Below are 20689 nucleotides of genomic sequence, written 5' to 3' on the forward strand. Positions count from 1 at the left end.
TACAGCCAACTCACTTACCTTACCCGGTACATCGAAGACGGGTATATAAATCGCCTCAGGACAGGTTTTGGTCGATGTAGGGCACTCATGCAGAAATGGGGATACACTGAAGATGGTCCAATCGAATGCGACTGCGGGGAGGACCAGACTATGGGACATCTCCTGAAATGGCCCTTATTGCCAGAGCCATGTAGCCCTGGAGACCTTGAGGCTTTCAACCACCGTGCCAAGTCCTGTGTGCTGCAGGGCTGGGCCGAGTGTAGTGTAGTGACCCGAGAAGAAGAAGAAGAAGTGGAGTTCTACTTGTTTGACAGGAATTGCTGAAGCATGATTTATTTCTTAGTAGTCAGGAAATTGGTAAATATTGTTGATATAATTATAAAGGCAAGATAGGCAAATTTTTGAATAGGCCAAGTGGACGGATTATATGGGGGGTTGAACCGGCGGCCGCCGGCAAAACAGCGCTAATTTCACGCACTGTTGATGCGTCAAGTCTGTGTCTTGTGCAGCGTTCGAAAATGGTGCCGACCTGGAGGCCCGAGGCCACCAAAGTTTTTGCTTCGGCCACCATCTCTACGAAACTGCCGGTCCTCCTGACCGGCACTTTTTTCCCTCATATTACGCTGAAATACTACGGTTATCGCAACGGCTGTTTAGACAGACTTGTAAACGGGAGCGCATTCTAATACGCTCCGTTCCTAAGCGAAGATGGGGTATCCAAAACATCTAGAGTCGAGGGCATGATCTCCCTCAACGCATGATTCGCCACACGAACAAAACCTCGTGACAGTTTAAGAAATCGATTGCGGCATGACCCCAGTGTTTTTATGACCACATAACAATAAGTTCATATGTCGCAGGGGTTATCGTGGAGAGTGAGGGCACGACCAGTGATACCTGACACGCATGTATAAATCAAAGCTGTTAACTGAATTCGTCACTTTTCTTTAGGTAGAAAGTGGACTATTTTTATTTATATCTAGAAGCAATGTAAACTGTATCAAGATTCTATAGGTACTTGTAACTTTGATCTATGCATGGGGGTACCGTGGACTGGGGAGGAGAAAAACGAAAGTAAAACCTTTTCCACAAGCTCCCCCAACATTCCTAGAGCTTGAGATATATTATTAGACCAACTCTAAGTTACATGCATGCTGTTAATACCAATGGTTATTTTTGTATACTATTTTGTTACTCACTGCTAGTAAATAAGCGGACCTTGGATTTTCAGCCAAAATTCGAACCCTGGTCTTGTGAGCTGTAATCATTTAACCTTACGCATGCTGCTTTATGCGATTGTGTTTTTCTATGTCGAATCTAGCCATCCCTTGTGGCCAAGTCGCGGCAGAGAGCGAGTAGCTCTGACAACGAGTCATTGAAGATGCCGACCGCAGCGTCAGTAAACAAGGAGAACAACAGTGCAGATCTGCTAGGCCTCGGTAACGATATAATATTCATTCGTCGGCATCAGGGTAAAAAATACACGGGAGCGATGAGCGATTCGCTCTTCAAACCTCAGAAATCGCTCCCGTGAGGCTCAAAATAGCTCCCGTAAAATTTTTGACGAGAGCTATTTTCACACAGACTTTTGAAAAAGAGCTCCCGTGAAAAAAAAAGTTATTTTCCCCCCGGTCGGTATTGCGCGGCTATGAGGAAGGTATGAATAAATGTGTAATCAGAGGTATTATTGAGAGAAATAATTAGATGAGCAATGCGCATCAAAAGTTCACATTACATGTTACTGGTTACGTGTTACGAAGCACAGTGCATTGGGAAAGTACGGTGTAAAGTGGTACGCTGTACCGTAGTGCTTGCATTTTAGCATTCATTACTTGTAAACACTTATCTCTGTGTATCGTTTTGCTGTTATTGTACAGATGATCCCAGCCCTAAGCTGGACAACAGTGATGATTTGTTTGGCGGATTTCTTGGTGCTCCTGCAATTGCGGAAGTACAAAACAACACACTTACAAACACATCTGCACTGGATAAACCTAAGGTGAGTCATACATGTATTGTGAAAGATTATTATAACATAGCCTTCTTGTTGTATTTCGTCACCATTTATAATCCCATTGTTAACTCCTCATGTATATATTGCTGTAAATTCACTGATGTAACATATTTAGCGACAAATATTGGTTTGTTTTTAGCTCATCTGACATAGTCAGATGCAGCTTGTAGAATCGCATGATCGTCCGTCCGTCCGTGCGAGCGTCCGTCCGTCCGTCAACAGTTGGGCACAAATCTTAACCGCTCGACGTACGGTCACGATATTCGGGACGTGGGGGGGTAATCCGAAAACGAGTTGGGATGTCGAAGCTGGGGGTCAAAGGTCAAAGGTCAAGAGGTGTAAAAGAAGGGGGAACATTCACTCCTTAACTTAAGGTATAGGGAGGAAATGCAGAATTGCGGCACAAATCTAAACGGCTCGACCTAGGCTTGTGATAGTTGGTGTATAGCATCATGGTAGGAAAAGCCATCACTGTGCCGAAATTGGAGGTCACAGGTCAAAGGTCAATGGGCACAGGGCAGATTTTAGACATTTTCTGAGCACATGGTCTGACGGAGCGATTGAAAAACTTTTTTGTTTCAGCGGTGACCTAGCATTTTTATGGCATTATTGAAAGGACCATGAAATCTACTTTCTGCTGACATGCGAAGAGTAAGTGTCAGATAACCTTTTGACCCTCAAGAGGAGGGTTAAACATGGATTTGTTGACTGTCTGTTAGAAAGAATTTGACTGCCGGGTTTGCTAGTAGAATCTATACATGCCTGGATGTATGAGGCTACAATGTCACAGTGAAATTTCAAAAGCTAAATTTGGTTAAAGAAGGTTTATGCTCCTTAAATCGTATAATTTATATGGCATTCTGTACTGTCAGTATGTTACATGTAACGTATGCCACTGCCAGTGGCTACTGCCAGTGCATGTGTTGGTGGTACTGTGTAGTTTTTGCCTGCGTTAATTGGTTACAGGTGGCAGCTCTCTATTGCAGCCTGTAGGCTTGCGTAGGTAAATGGATGAGTGCTTACCTATTCTGTCTTGCAAATAGTTGTTGCTACTACGTATGATGGGAGCTTCCATCTTTAATCTGAAGACACTTAAACGTACGCGCCATCTCGTGGCAACTTTCATAACGATCCCAACGAACATTCGTTTGAGAAGGTTCCTGATACCATCCCTGTGCATTCCACTGTTTCGGCGTGTATGTGAACACATTTGGGACTAACAGGGTTTACTAGAATCCCACCACTCCACCACAGAGTCACCGCAGTAGACGTTAGATGAGCGCTGTCGCTCCGCGGCACTTGTTTGGTTATGGTTTTCTTGTTTTTCTATAACTTGGGCACAATCCATTTTGTTTTTCCCCCGTAGCTTTCTTGCTATCCTATAGCTTGGGTACAAAAAACTTTATATAGTATTTATGTAGTGTAGTCGTTGAAACCGTGGCTCATTGTAGTGTGTGCAAAATGTTGCCACCCAAATGCCATTGTTTTCTCTCATTGCTTTCAGGCATCGAGCCACAATGACCTCGAATCGTTGTTTGGGTCAGAAGGCCAGCAGGTAGTTCAACAAAACATTGATAAATCCCAGTCAACCAAAGATTCCATTTTGTCACTGTATGGAAACAACTCCTACACTCAACCTCAGACCTACGGAGTACCTGGTATGGCCATCAGTGGATTGTTTGTTGTATCCTATGCCACAAAACTGCACCGTAATACATTTAAGTGCCTACTTTTTTTATTTTGTACTTTGTGAAATAACATTAGGTAGTTGTGGTAATTTGAGCAGTTTTACTAATAATTCTTAGATCTCGAGTTTTTGGTGGCATGCTATTTTATGTAACTAACATTTAATTTAATTATGAATTTCAATCAAAAGACAACACAGGGACGAAGTCTATGCAAGTGTAAGCTAGTATGCAAGTAAATGCTCGCCTTTTGGCAGAGCACATTTTAAGGATACGTTTTCACTTAGGCGTTGCGAATTAGTTCTGAAAATAAATTCCATTGGGTGAGTTGAGTGTATTCACTTACACATTTCCAGTAGGATCGTTCTACCCTGGGCAACAGCAGCCAGTGGCAAGCTTTACAGATTTTGCAGGCATGACGGCCCAGCCTCCATCAAACAGTCATTTTCCAACTGATCCCCAAGTAGCACTGGGTATGAATCAGAAATAGGTGGCATCATCTCACCTCACACTGTGCAAATTATGCATAAGGCAATAGTTTGCCTTTATTACGGTAAACTCTGCACCTGTTTAGTAAGTGCTATTAAAAAGGTGGCAGTTCATTTTAGTATTCGTTACGTAGAGCTCGTAGCAATTTTGTTGGTGGTGGGTTTTACATTATGATTCACTAATGCGTTCGTGTGTAGGTTCCTTACACTGTAGGTTTTAGTAGTATATAATCCGGTGAGCACATTGCCAGTGTGAGATCAGATGGTGTTTGCTTCCTCTCAGAGGAAGAAAGTATTTCTGCCTTCATAGACGTCGTGAAGTGGATTTGCTTTTGCTCTTTTTTTTCATATGGTCGAACAAGGCCCTTAGCATTTCACTTCTTAATCGTCATCAGTCATTACCATTTTAACGAGAAGCCTCTTGATTGTGAGTGTTTTGTTCTAGAATATATATTGTACACCTGCATTATGGATGCGTGGGAATTATTAGAGTGAATCAGAATGCGTAAATTGCAACATGGCGGAATTTTGCTCTTGTGTACACTTCTGTTTCACGTTTCTGTAACTTTCTGTTTGATTTTTTACTCATGTTGTTACTATTATAAGATAGGGCAGGTTCTTTATCTGTACATTCTTGATCGCTTGATCTTTCATTAAAAGGAGCAAACAAATCTGTTAATGCAAAAGGACATGATTATATTGTTCTTAGGAGTATTTACTTGTGCCTTGCACTGACCAAATTGGGTCTTTGAGGTATTTTGTACGCATTGTGAGGTAACCAGAGGTTATGAATAAGTCGTTTGATGCATCTCACTTGCAAGCAAACCTGTTTGCTCGAATGCATTCTTCTAGAATTTTTAGGCAAATTGATTTTTCTGAGAATGCCAGCAAGTAATTATGTTTCCTAAAGTTCTGGTGTGGCTGGTTATTAGTGTGTTGAAGAAGATGGGGAAATCATGCAATTTGAGAAGCACTCTGAGTATTGGACATGAATACTGGGTATTTTTAGTGCCAGTTTATAAAGAAAAACCACAGTCGCACATTCTGTTTAAAAATAGGTGCATTATTTTGATAAAATGTGACTCTGTGATGGTTGCTAGAACAGGATGCCTAATTTGTCTTTGTATTTATGATTTCTTCTGATTCTTGATGAGTCCCTACAGGTTCTAAAGTGCTTATTAAAATATAAACTGATAATGGTTGGTTTTTGCCTTTTCAGGTGGCATGTATGTTTCTCCCCAACAGATGGCGGTAGGGTACCCGAATGGAGCTCCTCAGATGGCTCCAGCTCCTGTAAGATTTCAATCATTTTATAATGCTAAATACTAGTACCATTAAAATGTGGAAATGACAAGTAGGAATGTCTGTCAGTTATTGATGGAGGCTTCTTGTGTATTTTGTTAATTTTGATGGCTGCTAAATAAAGATGGTGGGTGCTGCGTAGTACCAGTTATATACACTACAGTGCATCTTAGCTCTAAGGATGCCAAAGTACAATTCTCATTGTGGCTGTAAATCAGTTTTTTTTAAATCTCTCTTTCTTATAAAATATACTGTTTATGAAGTATATACATGCATTACGCAAAGAAATTTTCATGCATAGGATATGCGGTCTGTCGGGGAAGAAATTCTGTTGATCAAGCTTGGTCTGCCTTCCACCTCTGCACTCATAATTTTCAGCAAGCTAATATGGGCATGCAAGGTGTGATGGGACAACAGATGGCTATGGGAGGTGTGGCACCATCGATGTATGGCAATCAGTTCCAACAGCAGCAGCAGCAGCAACAACACCAACAACAACAACAACAACAGCAACAGCATCTGCAGCAGGTATGGTCAAGTACGAAATTGCACATCGTAAACCAGTTAAATTAAGTCCAAAGATAAAATCAAATGAACTCAGAATATACAGTTCGTTCTAGTTGCAAGATACATTCTGAGATGAACTAGTGTGTGTGAGCTTCTGATTGAATGCATGCTAGGATATAATGTCGGCAGCTAAATAATTTATGGTTATTTTCTATGCAGGTGCAACAGCAGCTGGCTGGTATAAAAATGGCAAACCCCAATGTAGAGGCTAATATCATGAACAATGCACCGCAATGGAACGCAATGCCCTCTGGAGGCCAAACTCTCTCGACAAATCTATGGCAATGATGGTAGCATGATCTATATGCATTCATTGACTTTCTCTTTCTGTCTCTCTCTTTGGAATGGGATCAAGTGGCTCTCTGTGCAGTGCAGTCTAGAAATTTTACCTGGCCTCTTTTGGTATACATTGGCTGAAGATCGTAGAGATGACATCCAAACGGTTATTCCACACACACACATATATATATATATATATATAAAATTTCACCTGGAAATTCCAACGTTAAAAACACCACTTTGAATATCTCATATAGTATAATATATATAATATATATATATAATATATATATCTCAAAGTGGTGTTTAAACGTGAATTTCCCGGTGGAACTTTTCCTTGGTATATAGTTTGTTGAAATAAAGATGTATATTAATTAAACTCTGATTACCTTATTGGCGATCGATAGTCACATCAGTGATTTCGTTTTAATGTCCATGTGGGAAAAAACCCAGCTAGTGAGTTGTTATTTCACGTCTGTGTGAAGCCCACATAATTATGCATGGCTTTTAAAAGGAGTGGCTGTGTATGTGCATTGTCCGCAGTAACCATCCAACGGAAGGTATTTTGAGTGTGAAATGTGAATAGACAAATTTAAGTCCATTTTGTTCGTTTTGCATGTGAAGCATTTTGTGGTAGGCTAGTGAATGTTTGTGATGAAAAACGAAGCTAGTTGCCATGCGCACATCTGCGATGTCAACAGGTGTTTTAAAACACGATGGCCAAGTAAAATGTGATTTTGTCTGTTGGTGAATGGTGGATAATGCATGTACATTCAGTATTATAGTGATGAAAACCCATGTCTGATAGATAAGTACATAATTCTGGCTGAGAAATCACAATTATTTTGCTGGTTTAAGTTGGCTTAATTCGAAAAGTGTATTGGTATGAAAGTGTTAATTACTGATCATCTTGTATTTATCATCATAATGGTGATACTGAGGAAGGTTATAATATGCATGGACTAGTGGAAATGGGGAACAAAAACATATTTTCAAGTTTTGTTATTAGCATTGTGGTCAGAGTTGTTTCTGTCTGACCAAGTAATGTCAAATATAACACAAAATTACCAGTTCCATGAAAGCCACCATTGTACGTTCCATCACAGACCATAATCAGAAAAGTTTAAAGCTACGTGCGTCAAGTGGCTCAGTACCAGTCTGGGTAATCGTCTAATTAGCTGAGACGTGTGATTTTACAGGTGCGCTAGCCATGATTCATATGTAAGAAAACCGCTCACAGTAGTGGTTATTTGACGTGAGGTTTGGACTGAAAGAAAAGTGACAGCAATGCTTCGGTATGGTGTTTGATGTGGTTGAGATGCAGCTCTCAGGGATACGGTGTGTGTATGATAATATCAGTAGTAAGATAATATAGGATATTATCTTACTCCCTATATTATCTTACTCCTGATAATATGATTCCTCAGTACGTTATATCCACTGCCCTTTCACATTGCATACGCGTCGCCAGTTCATCCACGTTGATCCAGCCGTGGGCCATGCAGTTAATCCTGTCTGGCCCCTTACACGATATCATAATACTTATACAGGTTTAGTGGGACATTTTATTTTCCAGTTGTTTTTGGTGTTTGTAAGACTCCCGAATTTGTGGTGTAATTTCCTTCGTAACAGCTTCGTCATCCTCGCCCAGTTGCCAGTCGGTTCTACTGACTTGCTCCCACTTATAACCATCTGTAAAGATTAACTGGTTAACGCACAGATGAGATCTTAATGTTCTTACGGTGGCCTGAATGTCAAATTCCAGCCATTTAGAAATGTAGACGACGGGCAGAGATGAAGCCACGTGCTACTAGTGCCCGTATGAAAGCACCGACGCTTCTAGCGTGTCCGGATTTATGTCAATATTGTCGCTGAGAGGGTCTATGTCCCCCTGGGTACTGCCGGGACGTACCCTGGGTACGGTCCGGTATACCGGAACGTACCCTGGTACTATCTAATATGCTGAACCGTACCTCGTCTACTCCACTAACGAGTCTAGGGAGTCCCCTACGCCTACTCCCTAACCCGAACCCGATCCTTAACCCTAATCCTAACCCTAACCCTAACCCTAACCCTAACCCTAACCCTAATCCTACCCCTAACCATATCAAATAGTGACCAGGGTACGTTCCGGTATACCGGACCGTACCCAGGGTACGTTCCGGCAGTACCCTGGGGGACATAGACCCTCTCTGCAATATTGTCGTTACGGCACGTGCGGTATGTGTGAACAGAGAAGTTTCGTGAACCGACGATGGGGTCAGCGGGAGTCATGTAAGGTCTGTACTTGTGCAATATGTCGTGGACAATGACGAGTCTTTAGCGTCGCGTTCTGTCCTATGTCGTCTGGTCCCGGGATATGTGTTGCAGCTTGTGTACGGAGCAAGTTATAGATGTCAGTGTGAACTCTCCATGCGTAAACTTGTCGGTCGGTTGTGTGTAGAAAAAGGGGAAAAACTTCTGCCATGCGGAGATATAGGAATGATATAATGCGGCCCCGGAAATCGTAGAGGCTGTGTGATTTTAGAGCTCTCTCTTCTGTGTCGATAAAGCAGGTCGGGTGGCCACTGGGATACATACATATGCCCACGTGTGTTGTATATAATTATTGTCACCGACCAAAGCTGTCATGTACGGTGATATGTAAATAAATCCGTATTGCCTGACAACATATTTAGGCCGTTAAAGTGGCGTTGATGGGTTTATGTGGTAGATAGTGTAAGTATGACTGTAATGAAACGAGAGGCTTATTTGTTGAAACTAATACGTACGTCTAAAATGTAGAAGCTAAATGCTCTTCTCTTTAGGTACAAAATACATGATTTCAAAGGTATATGATATGTAGGTTGTTTTGTGGAACCCTTCAAGGGAGACGTCTGTTACTAACTGACATTGTGTGCGTGAACCAGAAGTAACGACTGGTTCAATTGTTTTGATGCCTGTAAAAATATGACTGTTCATGCATCGAACATACATGACATCGCCTTATTATTTAAACAAGTATTAAAAACGAATTACAAAAAAGTCAAATTTTAAAGTACAGTATATATATAGTTCACGCGCTATATATATTTGTTATTTGTATTTGGGTTTATTTTCTTGTACATTTCAAGATGTTTCTCTTACTGGACACTGGTCTACTGTTATTGTTAACAATATTTAGTAAATTAATCTGTTCCAATCAGATGGCATGCCATGTTCAACCATCTTTAGCCACATGTCCTTCAACTTTTCATAGCATCACGAACAGTCCACGGATCATTGTACAAGCTCATCAGTTGTGAAGATTATATTTGTGCCTAATGCTAATGCTATTTCACTGAGACAACTTGTGCATCGTGAAAACGTGTAGTTCTGACATGGACACAATTGATGGCAGTGTTGCGGCTTTTATGAAAGCAATCACCTTATGTAACAGCTTTTTAGATACGAGATACGGATATTTATATCACGAAAATTTTACTGCAATTACACCCCGTTTACTGCCGTATACTATAAACGGACTAATATATAGGGAACGTATTGTTTGGATCGGTACTCAATAGTGCCAACGCATGTGCAGGTTACGTATTGCTGTGTTAAAAAATAAAATCATGAACTTGTCGATCAAAAACATCTGTTGACAATGTATTTTTGTACCATTTTGATCAATATTTTATTTATAGATATTTTTCATCACAATTTAAATGAAAAATTTCGTGTTTTATCACATAAGAATTTCATTGGCTCCTTGGATTGCTACATTTTTTGCTCATCTGACATAGTCTCAGGTGCAGCTTGTAGAATCGCATGATTGTCCGTCCGTCCGTCCGTCCGTCAACAGTTGGGCACAAATCTTAACCGCTCGACGTACGGTCACGATATTCGGGATGTGGGGGGGGAGGTAAATCCGAAAACGAGTTGGGATGTCGAAGCTGGGGGTCAAAGGTCAAAGGTCAAGAGGTGTATAAGAAGGGAACATTCCCTCCTTATTAAGGTATAGGGAGGAAATGCAGAATTGCGGCACAAATCTAAACGGCTCGACCTAGGCTCGTGATAGTTGGTGTATAGCATCATGGTAGGAAAAGCCATCACTGTGCCGAAATTGGAGGTCAAAGGTCAATGGGACACAGGGCAGATTTTAGACACATTTTCTGAGGACATGGTCTGACGGAGCGATTGAAAAACTTTTTTGTTTCAGCGGTGACCTACCATTTTTATGGCTTTATTGAAAGGACCATGAAATGTACTTTCCGCTGACATGCGAAGAGTAAGTGTCGGATAACCTTTTGACCCTCAAGAGGAGGGTTAAACATTGATTTGTTCACTGTTAACAAAGGACTGAACTGCTTTTGCTATTATTGGAGCCCATACCTGTGTGAATGTGAGGCTACAGTTGCACAGTTTAATTGCAAAGGCAAATGTTTGTTGAACAAGATTTACACTCCTTAAATCATTATTTTCTAAAGCAGTCTGTCTATAGCACCCTGAAGGCTGAATCAGTGAATGCTCGTGTGGGTAGGCAAAAACACATGGGCTGCCCCGCTTCTAATCATAATTGTTGCCTGCCAACCTGCAATGCACATGTGTCTGCAATGCATAGAGATTAGGTGGGTGCGAAAGTGTAGCTGATATATTTGTTCAAATTAGCTACGAAAGTCAAACAAGAATAAAGAAGACTTATGTATAAGACGTCTTGCTATGCACAAATGAATTTATCAGCAGAACACCAGACACCAGATGAGCCCTGTCACACTGCAGCACTTGTAGAGTACTTCAATTCTTATGTTTCATTTGGTTAATATAAATACACAAGATTTAAAATGATAGGCAAGACGTGGGATTTATTTACAAAATTTACAGTTAACAAGTATTATTTGCATATTATTCACAATTTTATGGATAATTAAGATCCATATAATATGGCAGATGGAGATATTATAATTAATGGATTATGTGATAAATATTTAAATATAATGACTAAAATACTGAGTTACAAATGAAATTTTGTAAAACTTGGCCAAACCCCGTTGTTTATTATCTATATTCACTTACCAGTTTAAGCACTGAATATTTTGAACAGTGTTGGATTCTTCATTATTATAACACGAATGTGTTAATTATTGTGTCAATATATGTTAGCAACCAATCACGTATAATATAATTTAATTCTAGCAAGTTATTACACGTATCACATTTTTAGGAACCATCCTGACTGGGTGCTGAGGAATGACTCGTCGATCTATCTAAGAAGTCAACTCCTTTTCCTTACTGTCCAGGATATCTGCAGCTAGCGAAACTGTGGAAGCATCAGCGATGCCTTCGAGTGTGGTGTTCAATACAGTGGGCGCGGGCAGTGGCGCACTTCCGTTACCGCTTTGCTCGCTCTCTGGAGACGGATTCTCGAAAATATCGTCCATGTCGACCGTGCTGGAAGTCTGGGGGGAGGTGCCGACTTGCTGATCAGCGACGGTGGCAGTCGGTGCTGTCAGCTACAAACACACGAACGAGGTGCACGACTAAAACACGCCAGTGCGACACTGGTAGGGGGTATATAGAATCAAACTGGTCTAGGTTATGGTATGTAATCGAGCTTTCTAAAAATCTCAAAGAAACATTTCTTTTAATTTATCATTAACTAGACATTTGCGCATACAGATTTAATTTGGATAAAGAATTTTCACGTAAAGCTCAGCTCCAAGAAGCGGTCATACATGGAGACCATATTGGCGTTAGTCTCGCAGCCTGGCCGGGCTGGGTCAATCTACTGCTGTGACGTGTGTATATAATATGCACTCGATACAAATATGTAACCCACCACAGTAAGGGTTGCTTTGCATACCCAACTATGTACGTCTAATGTACGGGAAAAGCCATTTTGGCACTGGCAAAGATGCGACGCATTCTCAACGGTGGAAATTACCTGTCGTTCGCCAGCGACACCTGCGGACTGCTGATTTTTTCTTCCCTTGCGCTTCCCGAGCACCTTAACGTAATTCGCTGGAATCAGTCCAATTTTCTTGCCATCCATGCTAGCGAGCAACCATCCTCTTACCTTTGGCTGCATTTCTGTCAAAAAACAAAAGTTCGTCCCACTTTAAGACTGTGTTTTTAGCTCATCTGACATAGTCAGATGCAGCTTGTAGAATCGCATGATCGTCCGTGCGCCCGGCCATCCGTGCGTCCGTCAACAGTTGGGCACAAATCTTAAATGCTCTACGTACAGTCACGATATTCGGGACGTCGGGGGGGGGGTCTTGAAAAGGACACAGGATGACAAATTTGGAGGTCAAGGGTCAAAGGTCAAGATGTGTAAATGGAGGTGGAATATTTCCCCCTTAACTTAAGGTATAGGAGGAAATACGAAGAATTAGCGGCACAAATCTTAACGGCTCGACCGTATGCTCTAATATTCGGTGTATAGTGTGATGGCAGAAAACCCATCACCAGTGCGAAATTGGAGGTACAGTGCAAAGGGCAGTGGGAAAGATCAGATATCAGACATTTTCTGAGGAACATGGCCTAATGGACAGAGTGAACAACTTTTTTGTTCTAGCCTGACGCTAACCATTTTTATCACTTTATTGAAAGGCCATGAAATGGGTGCTTTCCACTGACGTGCGAAGATGACGTGCGAAGAGTGAATTCTGATAACCTTTTGACCCTTAAAGAAGGGTTAAACATGGATTCCTGAACTGCTCAATGATGTCACAGTGTTCTCATATTCAATGGCACATCCATAATCTAGAAAGCCAATAAGCCTGGGATAGCCAACGGGTACAGCAGCAGGAGATAATTGGCTCAAGGTCTTGTATCGAATCCCATCAGATTTTTATTATTTAGCTGTTTTCTGTATCTTTATTCATTTAACTATTTTTTCCAATTAACGCAAATATTTACATGATTTATTTACAACAATTTAATAATAACATAATTTTTTACAATTAATTTTTTTTTTTATAGGTTAGGGGTCACAATGCACCATAAAACAGGAGTTTCAGGCACGCATTTGATATCAACGGCAATGGTTGGGAGGTATTTCAGAATGCAGGTTGCTGAAATGATGTGTACGCAACTGCGTATCTGCACATTCTGACCTAACAAAGGTATCCTACGCATCGACTTAAATGTTACGTTTATACACCGTAGCAACAGACCCAATCAGATGAGCCCAGACGCTCTGGGCGCTCTTGTTTAATGCACACTTCATAATGAGGGATCTGACCCGATACATCACTAAATCGGGAAGTAAACACGTGTTAGTCGACGCAGTAAAGATAGCGGCAGTGATGAAAAGTCGTGGTGGCGATTTTCTCGTCATTCACCTTTTGGTGCAACGGTGATATGCTGCCACTCTGAATGTCAAGTTCTCCCTCCTGTGCAGTGGTGAAGTCATCTCCGTCAAGGCAAAAAATGATCTCCGCCATCGGCCCACTCGTTAGAGTCTGCAGTGCAACAAACACACCGCTAATTACCTCCCAAACACAAGAAATGATGAGATGTAATACACCTGGGTGTACTGGAACTGTAGTTTGTTAAGATACATAGCAACTCTCCACAGCACATTTCAGACACTCCATTCATGGACTTGAGGGCAGTCGCCAGATGATCCAAGGTCCACCCGAAACACGACAGAAAAGCACAGAGGCATGGGCCAGGTCGACTTGCCCCTGTGCAGAAATAAAAGACGAATTGGGTTTTTGACGACACAGGATTTTTACCAGTGTTTAACCATTAACTACCTCAGAGCGCATAGCAAACAAACAGAGTAGAAGTAGGAGCTTGACATCCTGCAATAGATACATGTACCGTGCTGATGGGTCACTTGTAAGTTGCAAATCTATTATTATTTACACCTAGACGTACTTTGGCATTTCCATCACCGTGATAAGCAACCCAGCAGTCCGCGCGCTCAGCCCAAGCATCCTGCCGGCAGTGCCTGATTGACGCAACGCGCAGCAGCACAAGTACTTGTCTTACCACCCACTTCAAGTTTAACCAAAGGCAATGCAGACAGATTTGAGTCTAATGATTCTTCAACTATAAAACAAGAAAAAATTACAAGTCTTTGTAAGTAAACAAGTATTTATCGAAACCTTTTCTCAATAGAAAGTGTGTGATTATATTAAATATCACTGGCAAAAAAATTACGCTGTCACAGTTACAGGCATACAGCTCCCACACAAAAGTAATAAGCAAAATAAATCTGAAAATATGAAATTATCTTGAAAAGTGATCTGCAACGCCCTAGTACTGCCCTGAAGGAGCTTGTACAATGCATTGTAGGTGGACTCCAACATTATGCTAACAGATCAACAGTATGCACTAATGGAATTCTATTGACTGGAAAGCATTTCTGGAAGCAACAGCCCCATTGTGATTAAGCAGACACTTATTGGTCACAATCTAGATACTTTATTGATATTTCATTCCTGTGTAAATAGTTTTATGCGCTATGATTAGATATGTAATTAAAATTTATATTATACTTGAAGAGGCGAGAAGTTATACTAGACGATTATTGTCAGTAATTCTGCTTTTTCTGACATCAGGTTTTTTGTCTATACCTCAACTTCTGCATACTAAGATAAATTATGCACTGTGAGTGAGGCTTCGAGGGTTACGGGATATTATACTTGAATTATTATGGTGATCGATTAAACTAACAACATCACCTAGAACTGTCTTCTGCTATACGTACGAATGAGCTCTTTCTGGTTTCCAAAGCAGGCCTACCATAACCTCCATAAGTTCATTGTAAATGCCTCCTACTCCACCAATCATGCCACCATTGTACATATTTCATATCCACCATAATTTCTAAAGCAGAAAAATGAACCAGCTATTAGAAGTAATTCTACGTTCTGTGTAGAAAAACATTAAATTAAGCTTAAATTTGTTTCTTACTACAACTAATAAACAATGCAGAGAAAGAGGAGCGCCCAAGGCGAGAAACCTGCCGTCATCCGGGCGAGTAGGCCATAGTTGTTGGCTGCTGCTTCGGCAATGGCCTTAACGGTACTGGGGGGTCGATAGCCACCTCCTCCTCCGCGTGTCGCCCTATGTAGTGGCACTGTAGTTTCAGTACAGCTGGGCCATGAGGATTTATCCCAGGTGAGCTATTTAAAACGTACAGTAAAAAAGGCATGATTAGTTAAGGCCGAGCCAAAAAATTACGTTTGGTTCGGGTCACCCGCCCAATTCACATTCGGAGTGATAAATGTGCGAACTGCGGTCACTTTTAGATGGTTTCAAGAAAAAATAAAATTCAAAGATAACGCCCGCCGATCATACATATTAAAATATTTCCGCGACTCTTGTCATTTTTATTTACCTAAAGAGAGTCCCAAAATATTTTAACTAAACAAAACTTCGTTGCGGAGAAGTGAAACAGTTCGTACCTACGTTTCCTACACGTGGAAACAGTCGTATAGAGCCCTGGCCGGCTACTTCATAACAGAGCCGGAAGGTCGGTAGGATGGCGGGCGGCCGGCTTTGGATGTACGCGATCGATCGCGTACTATATAGTATACGCATGCTATCGTGCTTACGCGGCCGCAGGCCGTTTACTACTTCGGTTACACGCTCGTTCAAGGGAGATTTAATCGAAATTCGAGGCTCCGGTTTTGGACGCGATTCTTAACACTACTATCCAAGTGTTCACATTTTGAAAACAATGTCATGTTATCTAGCTAAAAGTTGTCAGAAAAAACTCATCAAAAATGGCCATGTTACGGTCTATAGCCGCTGCGGCAACTGTACGCGGGCTATAGTTACTAGAGCTAACCATAATGTAGGCAAAACACATGGAAGCAGAGCAAATGGAATCGCTTTAGAGATTGACTATGGGATCGACTGAACAATATGTATTCTGTGTTACAGTTTAGTGTGTTTACCAAGGTTCATCTTATCATTGAGTAAATGCTGATCAGAGAGACCGGGTACAGAATGGCGTTGCGCAAAAGATGCGTTGTTCCCCGACGCGCCGGAGGCGTTAAGCGCGGCAACTTGCGCGGGACGTACGGGCGGCCACGCGACGGTGTGCTCGTGCGACCCTCGGTGTGTCCAGGATCTGCGGATCTGCCGCGCTATAACAGAATCGCGCGCGAAGGAGGGCGGGCGGCGCGAATCCGTATAGGCGGGAAGCGTAACCATCGCGCAGTTTTCGTCACCACCGGCTTCGGCTATGGCGGCGCTTCGTGGGCATTGCTGGCTGCTGCTGCATGCAGAGCGCGCTGGCGTGGCGAGTGGCGAGTTTTTGTTGCTGTTGCTGGCTTTGCGAGTATCTACTTAGCTTACGTGTAAAAACTGGCACGGCAGCCACCCGTGCTCGCAGTCATTCGCGCTTCGCCATGCCAGCGCAGTGCTCGGCAGACGTGCCGTGCCAGGGCTAGCGCGGGGTATCTAGGTTGGTAAAACTCGCACGTCACGTATCAGGCGCCGGCACGGCGGGAGGCGTTTGAAGATAGCATGGCTAGGCCAGCGCAACCCCAACGTGGAGCGCTCGTACGACACTTCGTAAAAAAGTTGCTGTGATAGACATATCTATAACTCGCAGTAGTGGCCCGTCATCGCTGTAGGCGGCCATTGAGCGAGGCGTCATCGCTGATTGGAGATTTCTGGCATTTTCTTGTAGGACAGCTTACTCTTAGCCATGAGGCGCGAAACTCCAAAAAAAAATATAGACCGTTTGGAGATGCCTCACGCTGTCACATCCCGAAATGCGGTTGGATTGCGCCCAGTTTTCGCCAGAAGAGAAAAAGACGCGCCTGTCTCAGATATCTGTCTAAATGGAGCAAAGGGGGCGGCGTATTCGGCTGTTTGGGCCGGCGTTGCCGCGAGCTGTTGGGCGCGTGCGCAAAAACCGGGGCCCGCAAGTCCGTGCAGTCTGTTAAATCTTTGTTTAGAATGAACGTCCCAACCTCATCGATAAATCGGGCGATGGATTTGCGTCCATATCCGAATATCGAAATAATCGAAAAAATAGGACGATCCGATTTTTTTTTATTTTTTTTTTTTTTTTTTTTGCTAAGTAAGCAGCGGAGCATAGGTAGATTTTTGACTTAGAGCGCCGCGCCGCCATTAATCGGAAGTAGTCCAGGGCGGGCATGCATAACAGAGACAATCAATAACTGTGGTGTTTTATTGTCATCTGGTGGCGTATCCTGTTCACTGACACTAATCCCATAAAAATCTGTCTACGTAAAAGCATGCGCTGCTTCGCCATCGCCCGGACGACGCAGGTCAATCTGGTTGAATTCAGATAAATATATACTCGCCCATCACGTTGTATTTAAGCAGGCAGCGATTATAAAATGCAATAGTTATCATAGTAGAACACAATTACATGAGTTTACTGTAACTTTCACGCTCATGTTTTTATTAGCAATATTAAATCGAATCGATCGAATGCGATCGAAATATCGAAAAAATAATATTATATCAATAATCGAATCGAAATAATGTTGATACGGCAATGACTAGTCCTAGTTAATGCGTTACAGAATAAGAAAGAGAAAAGAAGAGTAATTGAAGTAATACCCGTCGATTAGCATTGATTAGTAAAGTGTTAGTTTTGAGCAAATTGTTTAATCGTCAAAGCAGACTTTTGTTTTGTTTCAGTTATCATACTGTTTTGAACCAAAGAGTTAAAGATCTTTAATAATTGACCACGTTATATGAAGATGTAAGTAAATTAAATTAGTAACTGTATCATTAGTACAGGCCCTATGGAACTAATCTACAAGAAAAGGGATGTCACGTATCCAGGTGCTGTGTCTGGTGTTTTGTTCTCTGCCAAGCCAGGTGTCAGTGATACGTAGCGACCCAATGAGAATATACGCTACACGCGACGTTGCCCTGCGACAGGTGTGACCGACGGATTGTCTATAGCGGTATTGTCTATAACGTCTATACGGTTGTATACGTGGTTTGGTCTATAGGTCTAATAGGTATTGTAACCCTAGCAATACGCTTTGTTGGAGCTACACGCGACGTCACCGTGACCTATGATTATGAGCTAGTCACGTTAATTGCTAGCTCTACTGCTAAGTACTATAAGTCCCCGCTTTACAATGATTAACTGCCGCTGGCCCAAGCGGCAGTTAATGTAAGCGGCTATAGTACTAGAGCTATGTTAATTGCATACCTATCCCGCATCTTCCCTGCTTATGTTGTATCCAACACGTAATAGAGAAACGCTACATTCACATGTCACAACCGACAGGTTGATTTAGCTTAATTAATACGCTTGGCAGGCGTTGCTGCTGAGTGTTGATTGACTGTTGTTGTTGCCACAGTTTCATTGTTAGGACATTGGGAATTTGGTAAAACGTCACGGGACTGAAAGCGGCGTAAAAGATGAAGTCACACACAAACATTCCAAATTATTATTTATTTTAAGCAGTTATAGTACATTAACAGCAAAAATATACATCAGCGTGATCGAGGAATATTTTGGCAGTGGCCTGCAGACTGCAAAATTTCGCATCACTGGGCGCTTTTTCCACAGGTTTCACGGGTGCAGCCATCATGCCACAGTGAACAGTTGTAGAACAGTAGATGTGCACTGTACGTCGGCCGGCAGGACCGCTGATGTTTTTGGGACTGCACTTCCTGGCAGAGGGCAATCTGAGACGACTAGCAGGCAAGAGTTGTTAGACTTTCTACTGAGACTATATCCTGAATTCACCACTTCTGCTGATATTCTCGTTGCCATCAGCATGAGTCCATGTGTAACCAAACTTGGAATCTGCGCAATCTCGAGATTGCGCAGCGATTGTGCTGCCCAAACTGCGGATTCCCTAGTTTGGCTGACCAATCTCGAGATTGCGCAAACTGAAAATAGTCGGTGATTCGACAACCGCTCATAGCGAGTGTAGGGTGTGCGTCGTGCAAACTAGGAAGTTATTTAACTCATATATATCCAATTATTTATTATAATCATTTATTATTTATACAAAGGTGCCAAACACATTGAGGAAAGAAGGTATACGACCTTATAGTTATGATATAACGTTTGAAATCCTAATAATCACATGTTTGTGCAAGCTCTGTTTACCTCCTCTGACACTGTCGCTGACTCTGACTCTGACTCTGTTTTACTTACTCTTAGTCTTAGTCTTAGGTATTTTGATTTGTAAAATTACGTAGGGCATACGTCTACTTCACGTACGCTATGCTAGAGATACAACCCACAGGTGCATATTGCAATTGGGGTTTCTATATCAATTATTATATTAATAAAAGAAATATATAGAAAAACTCGGTCATTGTAATTCTATATCATGATCATGTTATAGCTTACAACAACAATTCTCATGTCGAGTTTGTGCAGCCCCCCACCCCCGCTTACCTTGCCCAAACTATAGGGATTTTCCTGATATATATCAAATTAATTAAAGCATCTATTTAATCTCCTAACCAGGATACCAATTCTAATTAAGAAAGAAGATATACTAACTTATTGTAATCCTATATTGATCATTATAATTATAGGGGATTTTGATTGTAAAAATTACGTATTGTCTAGAAGTAGGCATACGGTAGCCAACCCAGGCTCTACCACTGTTTCACGAGTAGCCACTGCTGCATTGGCTTGTGACCTTCTCGCCAATGTAAGCGAGAAGGTAAATTGTGGCTAGCCATACGGTAGCTCTACAAATGTAACCCTTTTGCTCCACCACATGCCTACAGGGAAGGGCTACATTTGTAGAGCTAAGCATACGGTAGTTCTATAGCTAGGCATACGGCAGCTGTACCTACTTCACTTTATGCTACAGTCATCAGCCTATAGGTTTATGTATATTGGCATTATATGTTTCACAAATGTTATTTCACCCACTTGTGGTGTGTTACAGATCCCAATCATTTGTGATGTCGACATGAATAAAGCATCAGCGATATATCTGAAAAGAGTGCCTACTCATTTATGAGGAAGATGTTCGAGTGGCAACACCAGGGACAACATGTTTGTAGTCCAGTGTCCTATCAGTGACTGTCCTTTCAAAGAAGACGACCTCAACACCACCATGGTCGCCACACTTCTGACGACACATGCAACCATCCACACTGCAGCTGCCCCCAGTACTGCTGCTGCTGCTGCAAGAGTTGAGGGAGTGAATAGACCCTCTATATTTTTAGCTGAGTCAAGTGAAAACTGGTCCTGCTTAATCTCTGGGTGTAATCCTATAGTGTTGCAATAAAACACTGGGAATGCAGGTGGGTCGGTCGCTCACCGACAAGTCCGAAGAGGACGTATTGAAAGCCATGCGAGTTCTTGCCATTAGTGAGGAGAACACCATGATGACACGCGCTCTCTCCACAACGTGCACCGGAATTGTGATAATGCGGTTCGCACACTGATCCGTTAACAC

General features: G+C 42.0%; 2 protein-coding genes across 4 annotated transcripts in view; one reads left to right on the forward strand and one right to left on the reverse strand.

The window, feature by feature from the left end:
- Nucleotides 1–6557, forward strand: part of LOC106814738 (stromal membrane-associated protein 1-like) — an 18624-nt gene extending 12067 nt beyond the window's left edge. The window contains exons 6-12 of one of the 3 annotated variants that reach the window (XM_014819085.1): nt 1322–1439; nt 1878–1999; nt 3519–3672; nt 4056–4172; nt 5407–5480; nt 5868–6017; nt 6216–6557. In XM_014819085.1, coding sequence (XP_014674571.1) covers nt 1322–1439; nt 1878–1999; nt 3519–3672; nt 4056–4172; nt 5407–5480; nt 5868–6017; nt 6216–6344 — 864 coding nt within the window. In that variant the 3' untranslated portion in view covers nt 6345–6557. The remainder of the gene's footprint in view (nt 1–1321; nt 1440–1877; nt 2000–3518; nt 3673–4055; nt 4173–5406; nt 5481–5867; nt 6018–6215) is intronic. The other 2 variants (XM_014819087.1, XM_014819088.1) reach the window with 2 other exon arrangements.
- Nucleotides 6558–11138: 4581 nt separating this feature from the next.
- Nucleotides 11139–20689, reverse strand: part of LOC106814737 (peroxisomal membrane protein PEX13-like) — a 19610-nt gene continuing 10059 nt past the window's right edge. The window contains exons 8-9 of the mRNA XM_014819084.1: nt 12238–12383; nt 11139–11806 (exon numbers count right to left, since the gene is read on the reverse strand). Of these exons, the coding sequence (XP_014674570.1) occupies nt 11561–11806; nt 12238–12383 (392 nt within the window). The 3' untranslated portion in view covers nt 11139–11560. The remainder of the gene's footprint in view (nt 11807–12237; nt 12384–20689) is intronic.

This window comes from Priapulus caudatus, unplaced genomic scaffold (assembly GCF_000485595.1).
Source record: "Priapulus caudatus unplaced genomic scaffold, Priapulus_caudatus-5.0.1 Scaffold970, whole genome shotgun sequence".
NCBI lineage: Eukaryota > Metazoa > Priapulida > Priapulimorpha > Priapulimorphida > Priapulidae > Priapulus > Priapulus caudatus.